Genomic DNA, 18,208 nt, shown 5'->3' with positions numbered 1-18,208 from the left:
GATGAAGAATACAAAATTTTCCTGCTCTCATATACATATAAAACTTGAATTTATTTTGTAGTGAATTTGAATGGTGCCTATCCCAAGCTGGTGCCTTTCAGACCTGCAGGACGGCTGATCTCCCCGCCTCTGCTGCTCTCTGTGATTCTCAACATTCTTCTCAGCCTGGCCATGCACATTGTGGGCTTCATTCTGGTTCAGAGGCAGCCTTGGTATTCCATGGGGATACACAGGTACGATCACAGCCTTAGATTGTCACATTCTAATTTCTGTCAAACATCATCTGGCCCATATGTTGGGAGGCAAATGGGTCTTCATTCTACTAAAGCTTTGGCTTCCTTAAGGCCCTTGGCAGTTTTCCAGTGATCTCTTCTTTGTAGCACAGTTTGGTGGCATCATTCATTAGCATTTATCTTTGCTCATCTTGAATGATAGTGAACTCTGACCATCTTTTATATCTAGGGTGACCATGCATTATAGTTTGGCTAGGCAGCCCTATTTTAAGCCTGATATCCCAACGAAATGATTATATTTTTTCCTTTCACATTCAAATCTGTGCCTGTTGGATGATAAATTGTACAGTCACACTACTTGTAAATGTTCAGAAATCTGAAGCAAATAGAGGGAAGTGTCATGACTTACTCATATCTTTTTCTCTCACATAGTCTTAATACATTATTGGTGCCCAACTTATTGAATAAATAACTTGTTGGATCTGTTATCTAGCTATCTATCTATTGATATCTATCTATCATCTATCTATCAATCATCTATCCATCTACCCAAAATATAGATCTATACATGCTGGTTTCTTTCTCCTTACTTTTCAGTGTATTCTTTCCCAAAGTGTAGGCAATTATAGAAGCATTGAGGACATGTAGTTGTGTAGATACATATGCTTCATAAGGGCTTGTCATCTCACTTCATTAGCTTCTTTGGTTTCCTTTTTAGTACCTGCACAGTGCAAAATGAAACCATCTCAAAGTTAACCATTTCTCCAACTGCTCCAGATAAGATCGGAAGTAATGGTGTCTTCACAAGTTTTGAGAACACTACTATATGGTTCTTGGGAACAATCAACTGTATCATTGTGGCTCTTGTCTTCTCTAAAGGAAAACCATTTAGGCAGCCCACATACACAAACTGTGAGTAGAACTGTACCATATCAGAGGTGAGAGGTCATCAGAGAGGAGAACAGATACTCCTGGGTCACTCAAGGAGAAATTGCAGAGTTGGCACTCATCTAGGGTCTTCTGACTTCCACTCCAGGGCTCTGTAAACACATGCAGCCTTATTTCCTGGTCCTTTGCTACCTCCCTCAAAGCTGCATTAAATACTAGAGTTTCTTAATCCACCACTTCCCTTCCCTAGAAATTTGTCTCTAGGTATCTTTTCATGGGTTCACTCCAAATTGGGAAGACACGTTTAATTCTCTGCTTGTCAGTACTTGTCAGAATTCATCTCAGAGGAGGTGGGGAGAAGGGTCACAGCACTCCGTTGGAAGTGTCTCCTGCCATGGATACAATGGTCAGGATGACACTATGTGATTGGCAGTTCTGGGAGCGGGTCCAGCCTGGAGGAGCCTGACTATAGAAAGTTGTTGAGATTCTTGGCCAAAGTACCTCTCACCTCCTTACAGTCTGGGCTGAGGGTGGGGGTGAGTGTTAGGAGAAGTAGGTAAACTGTTTAGCTTTTGGGACATGTATTTGCATAGCATCACTACCCCTCTAATTGGGAAAATTTAAAAGCACAAGTTGAAGAATGAATATCCTCAGAAAAATCTGTTCTGGGAAAATTATTTTGCTCTTCTTCTTGAGATGAGGAAGCAATCAAATGCTGACCTCCACATGATTGCAATTCAAACATTTGTTTATTTACAGTCCCCCTTCCCCCCCACCCCGAAAAGGATTTGAGGCAGATGATTTTTTTTTAACATCTTTATTGGAGTATAATTGCTTTACAACGGTGTGTTAGTTTCTGCTTTATAACAAAGTGTGAATCAGCTATACACATACATGTGAGGCAGATGATTTGCATTAAAGAGACTCAGATACTTGGATATCTCCAAGGCATTTATTGAAAACGTTATTTTGTCAGTATTACCCTATATGTATGTCCCATTTTTATTAATTGAAATATATAACATGCATGTGAAATTTTCCACTTACCTCAAGGACATACATAGAAATCGTAGAGGTGAGACCCATTGCATAGAAATGAGTACTTTTCATCTATTTTGCTGAGTTTGGATGTAGAAATCAAGTAAATCCAATCAGTGTTAATCTAGAATATGTGTATCAATGGATGCGATACTCTGGACTCAGATTTCTCTAAATGATAGCTTGTGTTCTTATTTCCTCAGATATATTTGTCCTTGTGCTGGTCATACAGCTGAGTGTGTGTCTATTCATTCTATTTGCCGATATTCCAGAATTATATAGGCGTCTGGATGTAAGTCTTATCTCTGGGATATGATGATATTTTATAGTTATATAACACCCTGACTTCAAAAAGCAGGCCACAATTGCAATTGACATGGATTCTTGACACCTATTATTCTTTTGAGATGGTAGGGTTAAAATGAATGCTGAATTTATTCATATTTTTTATTTAAGCTGGTCGGGAAATAAAATTCTGTCTAGCCTTGATTTCAAGTATTTCAGAAGTACTGAACATTTTTCCTTTAAGAGATCCCTGTAAGATTGGAAATTCTATTTATACATTTTCTCTTTCAAATGTGAGAGAATTTTCTCTTAAATGGTTTTGCTTTGAAGCTGTTTAAAACAGTTTTGCCTGTAACACTTTTGGGGTTAATTCTCAAATCTGTATTTACATCTTTTCTTTTAACTCTTTAAAAACGTGTTTTTCTGTATTACAGACTTAATGTCTGCAAAACTTATGTTCAAAGATCCATATCTTACCTCAAGTACTCTCTTACAGTTTTGTAATTTTGAGACAACTGTGAAACTCTAGAAGAGACAGAAATTTTACATATTCAAGCAAGGGAAAATGTATATTTTGATTCCTCTAATCTATTCTTCTTTTGAATTAGAAGCTAATCATTAATAAAAGTCCTTTAGACCAATAAATAGGATATAGAAGAGATGATAAAAGGAACTGAGCTTTTAGTTCTTTGTAAAATTGCCTGTCTGCTTCTCCATCTCAAAGATAAGTTTCATGAGGGCCAAGATCCTATCTTATTCATTCTTGTATTACCAGTGCCTGGCATAGTGAATGGCACATAATGGCAATGACTGACTGATCATTGCAGATCAGGTTCCTAAACGTAGACAAGCATTTGGAGTACATAGTGCATTCCAAACCAGCAACACCTTCACAAACCCATGGTGACATTTGACATATAAACTAATATCTACATTCAGTTTTTCATTTTTATAATTGTATTACTGTGGTTAACAGTATAATTGTATTCATGAATTAGATTAGGTACTCATGGAGATAAATAGTCTTTGCCCACTAGTCTTCTAAATGAGTTAAAATTCCTTAATCCTGCTGAAGTTAAGGTTAAAACATGTTGGATTTAGTTACACTCTTTAGTTAGTGAAGACTGTTTCAGAGGGGCTGGGACCTCTTGTAACAAAATAAGGAATGCATTTGGTTTGGAAGGAACCTGTGCAGGGTCATTGCCAGCATGACTTCAAAAGATTCTGCAAAGGATTATTGCTCACCTTAAAAATAATTTTTCTTATTACATAAAATTATGGGTGCATTTTAGAGAATGTAACTATGCAGGTAAGGAAAATTATAACATTATTGACTATAGCCTTCCGTCTTTGAAAATTCATATATTATAAATGTGTGTTTGATTTATGAAGTTTATTTTATTTTAAATGGAATCATGCTGCTTTGCAACCTAATTATTGCTCATTTTAAAAAAATTCATATATTGTTTTTAAATAGAGAAAACATTCCCATGGTTTAAAATTCAAAAGTTTAGAGAAGTTATGTGGTGAAAACCTCCCTCCCATCCTTGTTCCCTGACTACCAGTTCCTCTCTCTGGAGACAACTAATAACACCAGTTTATTTTACATACTTTCAGATATGTATTATACATGTGTACATATACATTTCTTACATGTATATTCTACCACGTTTACACAAATAGTAGCAAACTATTACATTTGTCCAAGTCTTCTGAGATGGAGATATCCAGGTGAGGTGAGATGTGTAAGAAAGTTATTGGAAGAATTACCTATGAAGGGGAAAAAAAAAAAAAGATGAGAAGCCAGTGGAGGTGGGGAGGGTGCTACACTATGATGTGGGTCTGAGCCCTGCAAAGGACAGAGGGAAGGAACGCGAGCTGGATGAGTTGAGTTTCAGACTGCAGCACGATTCCAAGAAAATCAAGCCAAAGTTGCCCATCAGAGGTGTCTAGTGTCTCACAAGAATGAGTGTGGTTAGAAGCCCTGCATGTACACTGTGAACAGCATGAAGTTTTTGCAGCATAATTAGTCTTCAGACTGACTGTGCTTTTTCATCTCCCACCAGCTGCTCTGCACTCCTGTCCTGTGGAGGGTCTACATTGTCATTATGCTCGGCTCCAATTTCGTTGTGTCCCTTGTCGTGGAGGTAAGTGGCCTCAGGTTGCTGATTGCTAGTTGGGGTGGCGGAGGCATTCTCTGGGAGTCTGAAAAAGGAACAGCTTTAGCTGACAAGGTTCAACAGTGCAAGGGTCTCTTTTCCTTGGCAACATGAACAATGATGCTTCCCTATGATGAATTCCAAACAAGGTATTCGTTTGCCTATCTGTAAAGTGGGGCTGGGGAGGATGGGAGAAGGTCCTATCCATTTCTAAAATTCACAAATAGAGACCCAACTCAATTCATTCAAATTTCTTCAAAAGAAACTGATATATGAGTCACATACTGTAAGATTCACCTTTTTAAAGTATATGACTCAGTGGCTTTTAATATGCTCACTGAGTTGTGCAACCTCCAACACTGTCTAATTCTAGAACATTCTCATCACCCTGAAAGAAATCCCACACCCGTTAGCAGTCACTCCTTATTTCCCCTTCTTCCTCCTTCACCCTCTGGCAACCACTAAACTACTTTCTGTCTCTATGGATTTGCCTGTTCTGGACATTTCATATAAAGGGGATCATACAGTATGTGGCCTTTTGTGTCTGGCTTCTTTCACTGAACAACTTCTATCATTTTTACTTTACAGATGGGAAATGAGATTCAGAGTGAGCTTTTCCCAGCTTTTATTCTCTATGCTCCATTTCCCCAGGAAAATGAGCTTGTGCTCCCCCTTTGCCTTGCTACGCGCTTTACTCTCTCCTTCAATGCTGTTAGACACAATCCCCATTTCTTAAAGCCCACTCTTGGGGAGGGGGCGCCCCAGAAAAGGCATCCATTCTGTAGGAGGGATGAGCTTTAAGACTCCATCTGTCCCCATTCCTGCTTTCACTTACAAACCCAGACTGGTTCCAGGGAGGGTGGATTTGTGGTGGGCTGGTGCACCTGGGGCCTGACGGCCCTGCAGTATTTTGTATGCAGGAGCTCCGGAGCCTTCCTTACTAAGCAGGGTAAAGGCTGCACAGGAGCTGGTGGCAGAACAGGACATAGAATTAGGATAAGGAGCATCTATCTCTTTGCTAAACCAGGACTTCTCAAACTTGAGTGGGCATCAGAATTCCCTGGAGGGCTTGTTAAAACACAGATTGTCCAGCACTGCCCCAGCATTTTTGATTTGGTAGGTCTGATGTAGATACAAGCTTTTGTTTCTAATAAGTTGCCAGGTAATTCTGATGCAGCTGACTCAGGAATCACACTGAGGAGTCCTGTGCTAAATCATATGGTCCCCAAAGCCACCGAATTAATAAAAGAGCATTGCCATGAGAGTCCTCTTATGGAGTTGCAGAAAGATGGTCCTTGTCCTTTAAGGGATAATCTTATGTATATATCTTATTCCTGTCCATGATCATGTTATTTCTTCTGTCTAGTACATCTTTCCCCATTTCTGCATATTGAAATACCATTCCATCCTCTGTGGCACAGCTAGAGTATTAGCCTGTTCATGAATTTTTCCTGATGCCTGGATCAGTTAGGCAAGTAACAAAGCTCAGCAAACAGTGGCTTAAACAATAAAGATATTTATTGACTTACTTAACAAGAAGATTGGAAGCCAGTGGCTTCAGATCTAGTTTAGTGTCTCTGTGGGATCATTGGGGCTCTGCATTCTTCCACCTTTTTGTCTCACCATCCTTAGATGTTGGCTTTCATGTTTGTGCTTGTTGCTTATGGGGCCCAGCTAGCTCCCATGTAGCTAGGCTTTATGTCTGTTTTCAGTGCAGGAAAAAAAATGGAAGAAGAGATACCAGCAAGCTTTTTTTCCCACAAGTATGAACCTTTTATCAGGAAGCAAAAAATTTCCTGAAGCCCACCAGAAGACTTCTTCTTATGCCTCGTTGCTTAGAACTCTGTCTCATAGTCAGCTTTAGTAGAAAAGGACTCTGGGAAGGTGGATCTATGCCAAAAAGTTAGACAAATTGGCTTAGACTAGTTATGATTTTTTTTAAGGTGGGCAGGGAAGAGCCAGGAGGAATGGGCTGTAGGGTAATCAAGCAACCAAGTCTGCCATAATCCCCCAGCAGGAAGCCGTTCTCCTTCAGTATATTTGCAGCTAAGAATATAGCTGCAGAGTAGTCTACCTGGGTTTGAATCCTGGCTCCACCCTTTCTTGTTGTCTGACTTTGGTCAAGTCACTACACTTCTCTGTGTCTCTGTTTCCTCATCTGCAAAATGATGATAATAATGGTACCTTATCTCAGAGGGTTACTGTGAGCATGAAATGTAAACAGTGAAAAGCACATAGTAAGCGCTTAGTAAATATAAGCTCTTATTATTATGTTATCTCTTGTGGTACTTACCATTCCTTACTTTGTGTCTAGCAATCATTTATTCATTCACTCTTTCCACAAGCATTTGTTGAACCTGTGCCATGTATTAGGGCATGATGTGAAAGGGATAATAATAGCAGAGGGGTAGAGCTCACAATCTACAGGGAGAAAGAAGACAAGCGTTATAGTTATCTGGGTATAAATTTCTTTTTTTGCTTGCCATTAAACTATGGCAAGAAGTCATCTTACTAGCTATAACAACTGCTTTATTCTATTAGGAGCTGGGTAAAGGTTTATTCCATTCTTAAATGTAAGAAGTGAGCCTGCCCACCCCCAGCAGATGGAGACGGTAATTTGATACTCACGAAACAAGTTTGAGTGAGACCTTATCCTTACTTGCTGGGTCTCATGATCTAACTTCCTGCTAACAGGCAGAGGAGCTAATGTGGATAGCTTTTACACCCTCCCTTTTATTACTTATGCATTGTGTGAATGCGTGTGTGTGTATAAATGTATGTGTGTGTATATATATATATATATGAATTATTTGCATGTCTGTCAGAAGAGCTCATGTGATGAAGTTTTGTTTTTTTCTTTAAGAAATGGTATATCATCAAGGCTTTCCTTTTGTTTCTCATTCTACATCTAATTTACAATGTACAGTGACAGGACGGATTATTCCTCAGTGCTTTCTTTGATTCCCTTTTCAGAGCAGCAAAGTAATACAGGTCATCACATTTGTAGAATTGTAACAAAGCTCAAGATATTGTGTAGAGCACTAATGTCTTGTGCGTGTGTGTGTGTGTGTGTGTGTGTGTGTGTGTGTGTGTGTTCATTTGTTTTGTATGACGCCTGCTAAGATTTCCTGGACGTAAGTTAGATTTTAAAACCTTTGATTGAATACCTATGATCCTGCCTTATCTCAGCTCTAAGGAGAACTACTGTTCTCTTGTTAATTAAAGAGGACAAAAAACCTTGGTCTAGGAAAGTAAAGGAACAGGTTCGGCTAGGTGATCCCTGAGGTTTGCAAGATGCTGATAAGATGGCTGTGTGAGTGTTTAACAGCCTGTCGACAGATGATCAGTTTTTAGAGGAATATTCAGACTAGCTGTTCTCTATGATTTCCATGGGCAGTGGACTCAGATGTCAAAGATGGGTGGAATTTAGGAAACCACTATCTCTAGAAAAGTTCTTGTAGAATCCTACAGAATTAACTCTTTCAGTTTCGCAAAGATACCACTGACAGACACCAAAACCAGTTCTAATTCTATGGGACAGCTTGTGTCCTCATATTTTCCTCTTTGTTTCTTTCATGATAACTTATAAGATGGTCAATCTCTGTGACCACATATGATGAAAAAAATGAATTTAACATAACCCCTCATGTGTTATGTGCTATAAGTTATAACTTGGGCTCTATTCAAGGCTCAGTCTAACTCATGAAGTAAAATGCCAGTCCAAAATGTTTTCAAAGGACATATCTTCTGTCATCTTAAAAAACGCATTGCAGTGAAATATTTGTAGGTGAAGTTTGGAGGCTTATGTGAATAAGGCTGCAATGCACAGCCGTTTGTAAATGAATAGTTCAGAAGAATGGTAAAGGGAAGTAACTATGCCATGCCATGCTCTGCATTGTAAGGGGAGTTATATAATCCTAATGACAAATATAAGAGGAAGGAATTATTATTTCTAATCACTGAGGCTCAGATGGGGTAATTAACTTGCCTATAGTAGATGTCAGAGCTGGGATTCAAATCCAGATCTGTCCAGCTCCAAAACTGTGGCCCACATCCCAAATTTTACCTGTGTTCATGACTACACAGTGATGTGCCAGGGTACACCCAAGTCACATCATAAGCATGGCATGTCTTTCTATAAGGTCAATACCATTTGGTAGTAGATAATTTTAAGTGTCATTTATATTAAATCACATACGGATGTGATATGGAGTGAACTGCAGAATTTGGATGCCTTTACATTTAATTTACATATGAAATCCTTGAGGCAGACTACTTCAAGCTATGTTTCTGGATTCTTGAAACTGTTTCTCTCTCTCTCTTCTTCCAGAAGAGTTTCTTAAGTGGAAAAGTTTGAGAGGCCACGACCTATCACATGAAATCGCCTTGGATTTGTCAGAGGCTCAAGTTCTTTGTCAAGCTAGATTGAAGCAGTCAATGCAGTAGTGCCTTATGAGGATCTATGGAAGGCTGTATTCTGGAAACAATTAACCTCTGATTGTAAACAGTAACTCTTTTATTTTGCAGGAGGCCATCATTGAAAATAGAGCCCTGTGGATGATAATCAAAAGATGTTTTGGCTATCAATCAAAGAGCCAGTATCGGATATGGCAGAGGGCCTTGGCAAATGACCCCAGTTGGCCCCCCATAAACCAGACCTCCTACTCTGACATGCCGGCGTGTGGCAGGGGAGTGTCTTATAGCAACCCGGTGTTTGAGAGCAACGAGGAACAACTTTGAAGGCAATGTGATATCCAAGTTTATATAACATAGTAACGGTGACAAAAGGGACCAGTTTCAGTGATTTGTTTTTAAGAAGTGAGACTCTTACAATAACAGCTAGAGTTTTTGGAATCAAAAACCTGCCCAATCATGGTGACAAATTAAAGTCTTTTTGATAAAATACTTTCTACAGAGCAGAACACTGCCCTAGGAGAGTGTTTTTCTCTTGGCTTCTGAAAGTATTAGAGGTGTTCAGTGATTCAAGAATGGTCCAGGGATGGCAATGGGCCAAGAGATTGGGAGGCTAAAGGAGAAGGAGAGTCCGTAATCTTTCTTCTTAGATAATATATTTTTTAAATGAGTTGAGGGAAAGTAGCATAGAATTGTAAACATGTTAAAGATCATTTTTGAACTCTTATTTCATTGATGGAAAAACAAATGCATGAGAACCATCACACCACTCTTCACTGTCTGGTTTCCTTTCCTTTTTGGCACTTTTCAGATCTGAGATGTTTCCTTCCATTTCTGGCCTTCCCCTAAGTATTAGTAAGGATAGGCTTAGCCAATGCTGCAATAACAAACAACTCCAGTATCTCAGTGTCTTAACACTCAAGATCTTCTGTCTTGATCCGGGTGGCTCTTTAGACTAGCCCTCCTCGGAGTGGTGACTGCTCCAATCTGATGGCTCCACCAACTCAACACAAGGACTCCATGTATATTGCAATGGGGAAGGAGGATGGAGGCTCTTCACTGTGTCAAAGTGGTACACATCTCTCCCATCACTCACACCACATTAACCAAGGATTTGGCAAAGAAACTGGGAAGTACAGTCTCCTGTATTTAGGGCTGGCTTCATGGGCATACGAACTGGCAGTCACATAGGACCTCATGCTCAGAAAGCTCCCATTGTTGGTTTAATACTCTGCTATTGCCATCCTGAAAGTCCTTATTTTTAATAAGCGTCCCCCAAATTACATAGTTGGTCTGGCTTATATTCCTGGAAAAGAAAAGAAAGTAGCACAAATCAAAGAGGACTAGAATTGTCCACTAAACTCTGGCCCCTGACTCTGTGAACATCTATGTTTTAGGAACCCCGCATCTCGTGTGCCCAATTCCAGGAACCACATCCCGTGTGCCCAATTCCAGGAATTTTTACTCCTCTGCTCTATTATTTTTGAGAAAAGTTAGTGTTGTCCTACAACATTATATGTTATCGTTAACATAAGTCCTCATACAACGTACGCATTTCTTAAGCTTGAGGCTTTAGATTTCAGAAAACAAAAATTTCCCTTATTTTACCATAGAGCTCAGCAGACAACACTGAATTCTAGGAAAACATCCACAAAAAGTATTTTAAAGCAAAAGCAACATTTTCATGACAAACATCAAATCCTAAGTGAATGTTCCGGGCAGGGAGTGAGTCCCTGGCTGGTTGGCTACTTCCCAAGAGCATCTGCAAGCATTCCTTTACCCGGCTTAACTCCTGAGCGTGGTTCTGGAACATGGTGCAGATAATTCTGGACCATGGTGTTTCTCAGCCACAAAGTTACCTTGTCGTTTCTGGTTTTAAAATAGGGTTTGAAGAATCATTAGAGCAGGCTGCAGGATCTTTGTCTTCCTCAGTACAGAAAGACATGTTTCCTTTGACAGAGTCAGCCTTGGCAGTGATATGGAAGCTCTGAATGTCTTTTTCTAAAACTGATAGTTCTCATTTTTCTAAAGTTGTGGGCAGGGGCAAGCTGGAGATGGTCTGCAGCCTAGTGACGAGCAAGTGTGGGGTGCACCGTTCATACTCTGAAAAGCCTCTCACCAATTGCTATCACCTCCACTAGCCATCTGAATTACATAATCCTCCTGGAACTCAGACAAGGAAGGGCTTACCATCAGCATTTTACAGATGAGAAAGCTGAGATTCAGGGTGAGGAGAGCACACCCAGACTTTGGACACAAATCTTCAGCGAACTTGCTGTTACCTCCAAATACCTCCTAATTACTAAGCTCCGACGGGGCAGGGGTGCATGGTGTGATCTCACAGTCAAACAAAGAGTGAATTTCTTCTTTGCCAGGTGCAAGGAGGCAAGCCTTTGCTCATACCAGGGCCTTCTGTTCAAATGAATGCAAGGCCTCCTGCCAGCCTTAGGCTAGAGGTGTGTTAAAAACAAAACCAAACCCCAAACCACAGGTGTCTGTTTGTTTTTCTGCAATTCTGAGCTGCTTTTGTTTTGATCTGAAGTGATTCCGTCCTCAGCAATTCACACACAGCTGGCAGGGAACAGGGATGGAGGACTCTGGTTCCTCACCAGCCAAACAGCCATAAAACCTTGGCCAAAAGGGACTCATTCTAAAGATGGTTCTTGAGACGAACTACATCTTAGAGGCAGTGAGTGAAAGACCGGGAAGTGCTTAGCCTGGAAAAATGGGGATTCAGGGGATGCCAGAATGGTAGTCAAACACTTGAAGGAGTTACTGTGAGAGAGAAAGCTCTGACCTGGATCCGGTGGCACCACCAGTGGGTGAAGAGCACGATGGGAGTGGCTTCAGCCTGACACGAAGACCACTACCCTAACAGTCAGCACTGCCAGAGGTGGAAGTTGATGACCTCTGTGTGCACTCGGTGACAATGGTGGTTGCAGCAGATATTCAAAGACCAGTTAGCAAGGGAAGTCAAGTATCAGATGAAACTCAATTACCTGCAGAATTCCTTTCAGGTTTGATACACCCAGTGTCTCAGTCTCACGCTGTGATGTGAACCTTTTATGACTGCTGCCCACACAGAATATCAGACTGACCCTGTGGGGGGCTAGGCTGGGTAGGTCCCATGGTGAGGATGCACAGGCTGATTGCTCTGTACCTTGGAAGGTGGCTTCTGATGGGACAGGAACCTAGACAAAAGTTGCACAGAGCGGGGCCCTGACTGCCAAATTGACAGCTGGGGGATACTTCTGATGCGAGTATTTTCTCAGAAAGAGGTGTTTGAAAATTTTGAGAAAAAGAACATGGGACAGTGCCCCAAATCCAAGGGCAGTGCTACCTGTGCCCGATATGCTTTCCTGACCAGGACTTGGAGGAGAAAAGGACATAGTCACCTGGTCCAAACCACTTGGGAGGGTCCCCTGTATGTTTACTCCAAGGTATACGGCTCTTACCCATAGAGAAGAACCCTGACTCCAGGCTCGCTTTGCTAAATATGGAATGATGGAAATAGAGAATGGAAGTACGGCTGTGCCATGTACGTCCTTATGTGCTCACAGAAGTGTGTGTTACACACTTGCAGATGTGATGACTGGAAAAAGTGATTATATATTCAGAGGCTTGTATGTTGTTTATGCTATAATAATTTATTCTGTACGAAGGAGGCAAGTAAAATCTATCATTCTGTTGTTCTAAAATCAGTCTCTCTTTCTCCGCAGTGAAGTCTTTCATTCTGGATAATAAAATGGTGTGGTCTCCTCCCGTAATGCTGAGTCAAAGCAACATCTTTACAAAGTCCCAGGCATTTCTAACACTGCAGATGCTATTATTCCCTGCTTTGTTACAGGACGTTACAGTCTCCAAAACCCCCTTACACTGGTGCTTTTATTTAAGCCTCATGATGGTCTTAGGAGGAAGGCAGGGCAAGGATTACTATCCTCCTTCTTTTCATGAGATACCAAATCCTCCAAAGGCTTAATAACTTGTCCAAGGACACACAGCTCGTGAGTGGAGGAGCTGGAGCTGCATTCAGACATGGGACCTCTCTGCCTGCGAAGTCTCTGCTGTGTCACTCTTCCATGTTGTTTTCCCCAGGATGTTTGCAGCACCAACAATCAAGAAGGCAAGCAAGGCAACTGTCCACTGGATTGCCATCATGAGTATGAATTCCTCCAGAAAGGGTTTTTAGTTTTCCTAGAAGTTCTCTTGGACCTAACCATCGATCACAGAAGAGGTCAACTCCCACAGCTGAGAGAGTAAAATCATAAAACCAGAGATCTGTGAGCCTACGTCATGAGATCAGATAAAGCTCTGGTTTTTGCCTTCAGTCTCCGGAAGAAAAAACCTGTATCTCTGCTTGAACTTTGCTCAGCCCCCACTTTGTACAGCTTTTTTTAGGGTTATATGAATTCTCTTGCGGCTTTGTACTATGCTCACTTCTTTATGCTTAAGAAAAAAACCTTGAAAATTGCTGCCACACAACATTGGCTGTCCTTTGGGTTCCGTTAGACTTGTTAAAAGAACCCTCTAAACTTTATCAACGAAATGACTTTCTTCAAAATTGAACAAACATACAAATAAAAACGACAATGACAAAACACACCTCTCCTAGAGGTGTTGACAGAGCCTTGGGAGTGAGTCACCCTGGCATTCCCAAACATGTCAAGCTTGTTCCTTCCCTGGGAAGACTGCATTTGCCATCCTTTCTGCCTTGAATGCTCCCCCACCCCCACCAACCCCTACCCTCATGGCTGACTCCTTCTCCTTCAGGTTTCAGCTCACTGGTCACTTCTTCAAAAACGTCTGCCCTGACCCGACCACTTTATCCAAGGGTTTCCTCGCCCCACTAGCTCGGTTTGTTTTCTACATAATACTTGAGCAACCCTTCAGGAGACTGAGGTTGAAAAAATCCCGATTGTTTGAGATCACGCACTTAGGAAATGGGTGACCTGAGTCTAAAATCCTAGTCTACAGGTTTCCAAATGAAGGTCCTTTATGTTTTTCACTCCTAGCCAGATTCTGCTAATCAAATCATCTAATCCACTAGGGGAAAGAATGTAACATGTTGTAGAGCAACATCCGTGTTTGAATGTAGAGCACCCAAAGGGTTATCCAGACTCTCCCAGCTCTATTTCCTTGCCATCTCCTTTCGATTCTCTCTCCTTAGTTTTCAGCTTCATGAAAAATCTGATAAAGCACTGGCCTGTGATAAAGGCTGCACACATATTGACTATGGAAACTCTGTTGAGTTTGAAGTTGTGGATAAGGGTGACAATGCTGCCAGAAGGTCTCGCATACGTTGCATGTATTATGCACTGAACAACTCAAGGGGGCACCATTCACATTGTATCACAAGCCAGAAGTGGTGGTTCTGTATGATATCAAGAAGGCTTTGTGGGTAAGTGAGGACTTTTCCTTGTGTAACCACAAACATGGGCATGCAGTGAAGAGTCCCGCCTGTCCCCCTCCAATCAGTTCTTAAATCCCTGCACGCTCTCTTGGTGGTATCTCTCGAGTAGAACTTCCTCTCCTCCAAGACGTTGGCCACCACCTGCCTGAATGTAAGAATCTCTTATCTGGTCTCCCCAACTGAAGTCCCTCTTCTAGTTTCGCTTCTCAAGATCCCTATGAATTTTATCGCCCAACTTGATCATGCCACGTCCGTGATCAGAAACCTTTCATAATCTAAATTATCTACCAAATAAAATACATGTTGTTTAGTATGGAATTTAAGACCCTTTGCACTGGCCACATCTGGTCTCATCTCAGACATTTCTCATCCTTGTACTCTATAATGCAGCAAACTGTCATTCCCACACTCAGTAACTCACTTATCATTCCCAGCATTCTGTAATTCACTTATTCACAGCATACAGTAACCACTTTCCCACCACAACACCTTTTCCCGTGCTGTTTTCTCTATAATTTCTCTCTTATCTTCATACATCCAAATCCCACCTATTTCTCAAGATCCAGTTATAATGCCACCAGATCTGCCAAACCAAATGGGAGACCTCTTTTATCTGCACACACATCACACTCTACATACCCATCCTTTGGGTAGCAGGAAGTTCTTTTTACCTTGTATTATCGTCCAGTAGTGTTTGAGTTTCCTTCAATGCCTACACAACCCCATTTAACTAGGAGCACATTCTCTGAGGGTAGGGACCAAGCCTGATTCATTTCATTTTCCCACTCTATACGCAGCACAGGGCCATGGTTGAGGCCCCGCAAGCAGCTGTGGCATGATTGAATAAAAAATATAATCACTGGGACATTTTGTTGATTTATTTCTCCTCCTTTGTCTGTGAACATCTGTTTTCCATTCAGTACAAAGAAGCTTAACTAAAACATTAGGGCTATGAATAAAAACAACCAAAAGTATAAAAGTATAGTGATTCCAATGTTGTGCTTAATGAGTTTGGCTCATATGTATATACATATACATATACATGGTTTGTATAGCGGGTGGGGGAGGTGTGCTGTGGAATTAGAAGAGCTAGTTATATGCTACAAAGACCATCTCAATATGTAGAGGACATTAGAGCTTTATTTGTGAGTGCAAAGGCTCTCCTACAAAGGTACTTAACCCGAGGGAAGAGAGAATGGAGGCAAGCAAACTTTTTTGAAAACCAAGCAATGGATATTAGGGAACAGGGGGAGAGTTTAAGTATAATTGGCTCTGCATTTCCAATTTCTTCTCTGGTTTCACCCTACCTTTACGAACTTTTGCAAGGGCCCAAGGAACAGAAAGCTGTGATGAAAAGAGAGAGAAAGAGAAAAGATAGAGATAGGGATAGAGATAAAGATGGAGAAAGAGATAGGGATAGAGACAGGGGTAGGGGTAGAGATAGATATAGAGATAGGGGCCCACTCTGTGGTTGGTGTGTCAGAGTGTGATAAAAGCACAGTGGAGGGAATCCACCTGTGGCCTCTGCCACTTTGCAGTGATGCGACTGTGTGAGCACCAGAGGAAGATGCATTTTGCTACTGGCTGAGGGTGTCACACAGTGACCTATAAGTATTATAAACAGTCTGAGCATGTCTCCAAGTGGCTAAAGAAGATGGAAAATGGGGAGGTGTGACTAGAGTGGTTGCAATTTGGGGTCCCCTGCAACTGACCTCCAGGTCAGATAAAGCCCATAGAAGCCTCATGGAAGCAGCAGAGATCATCTCGGAGTGGTGCTCTGTGTGTCTGTGTGGGAGAGAAGAGCATCCTGTCACCAGGAGCCCTACTGCAGTATTCTGTGGATCTTCTCAGTGATTCAGGAGAGACTTCAGCATGGCACTGCTTCTGTGATCCTGTTTTTGACTACGGTCCCAGGTTTATGTGACCAGGGAAACACAGGTTATAAAGATAGGAGAGATACCTATCCAGGAGGTGAAGGTGCATTTCATGAAAGCATATGCAGGAACATTTAGGGGTAAAGCACTCTGAGAAAACAGCTCAGAGCCCCAAGGCCACACCATGTTCCTGGTCTGCTCAGGAACTGGGCAAAGTACAAGATAAAGTGGCTCCACAGCTGGCTGGATGCTTCTTCCTGAAAGCTGAGTCAGTTCTCTCCTGACCCAGCCCAAGGTTAGCCTTGAGAATTGGATAAGGACTTCTTAAACAGCCTCAAGAATTCAGCCACAATCCATGACTAATTGGAAACTGGTTTGATCTGGGGACAATTTTATAGGTTCAGATCCTCCCTAGAGGGATCCTGTAATCTATTTGGTCTGGATGCCAAGAGTCATACTTGGCAACGGCCAAATATTTGTGTCTGCCCACACCTAAACCTAGCACAGCAGGTGTCCCAGGGCAAACTTGGTAGCTCAGGCCTGCACCTGGAGCCTGTGCGGGTGGGCAGAGCTGGCTTTTGGGGGCGTAGGAACAGCGATGCTAGCTGAGGTCATGTGCTCACGACAAGTACCCCATGTCTGACCTCATCATGGGGGCCACACAGCACCCAGATAGATAAAGTCAATCTCAAAAGTGTTGCTTTCGGGCAATGGCATATGGCAGCTACGAGTATAAGCTTAGGAGTCAAGCAGGTCTGAGCTGTAACCCAGAATTCTCTGATTTGTGATTTTGAACAAATTAGTTACTATGTCTACATCTTAGTTTCCCTGGCTATTGGCATAAGAATATTATTTATTACCTCATTCATAACTGCAAAAATCAAAAGAGATTAAATGTGGCACATAATTTTTTTCCCTACATCTCTCAAGCGTTTTTTTTTTCTGATAAAAGAACATTTCAAAATTTATCTTTGCATAGAGTAGATATTTACAAGGTTCTTAACAAGGCAGGTGGGTAGCGTCCTCTGATCTGACCTTAAGACGTGACATCTGGTTTTAAGCGGTCGGAGAATTAAAGCTTCCAAATCTGCCAATTTAGCAACTCTAGAAAAATCTGTAGGGATGGTGATTTAAGACGATGAATAATCAGTGAAGAAAAGGGAAGGTAATTCTTAGATAACAGAATCTTCAACAGTGAAGGCCTTAAAATGAAAGGAATTTTGTGTCCCCAATTTTGTTCTGTGTCTTGTTCCGTGGAGGCACATTATTATGGTATGTAAGGCTTGCAGTGGTTTATGACTTACTGAGAGTTACTTTACTTACCATAGCCTTGTATGGCAAGGAGTCCCTCAGGCTCACACACACACAAAAGTCTGTGTTGTCATGAGAAACCGGAGTCCCTCCAAAAGATGCCCCACTGATTCAAAGGCCAGGCACTTCTTTGTCAACAAAGACATCCGGGGCGAAAAGTCTGGAGGGCAATCTGCACTTGGCTCATTGGTAAGTCTTAATCACAGACCCTGTTTATTTGGTTCTTACTGACATTAATGTGAAATATCAGCAATTTTGCCTCCAAGACAGAATCCATTGACTTAATTTTTTCACTTTTTTTTCAGTTGTGCAATCAGAAATTCATTCATATGAGGAAGAGGCAGTTAATACCTATGGAAAAACGCCAGAGAAAGCAGTGGTCGGACTGATTGCTTTTTGGCAAAGGCTGAACTCAAGATTTACCAAGGGAAGCCCATGTAAGTGTGACCTGAGGGGAAGTTAAAAGTGCCAGAGCATTGCTGAGCCTGGAAACTGGAATTTCAGTTACCTTGTAAGGTATTTCAGAAAATTATACATATGCAAACGCAATGATGATGTATCACCATGTTGCTAAAACGGTGATTTCTTTTTTTTTTT

General features: G+C 41.4%; 1 protein-coding gene across 1 annotated transcript in view; it reads left to right on the top strand.

Annotated features, from left to right (window-relative positions):
- The window catches only part of ATP13A4 (ATPase 13A4), a 152,765-nt gene extending 143,422 nt beyond the window's left edge, over positions 1–9,343 (top strand). Inside the window, exons 26-30 of the mRNA XM_024124313.2 lie at positions 62–233; positions 952–1,145; positions 2,363–2,451; positions 4,511–4,591; positions 9,131–9,343. Of these exons, the coding sequence (XP_023980081.2) occupies positions 62–233; positions 952–1,145; positions 2,363–2,451; positions 4,511–4,591; positions 9,131–9,343 (749 nt within the window). The remainder of the gene's footprint in view (positions 1–61; positions 234–951; positions 1,146–2,362; positions 2,452–4,510; positions 4,592–9,130) is intronic.
- Positions 9,344–18,208: the final 8,865 nt, after the last annotated feature.

Source organism: Physeter macrocephalus, chromosome 1 (genome assembly GCF_002837175.3).
Source record: "Physeter macrocephalus isolate SW-GA chromosome 1, ASM283717v5, whole genome shotgun sequence".
Lineage (NCBI taxonomy): Eukaryota > Metazoa > Chordata > Mammalia > Artiodactyla > Physeteridae > Physeter > Physeter macrocephalus.
Note: the sequence above shows the minus strand (reverse complement) of the source record. Positions and strands in the feature narration are given on the sequence as shown.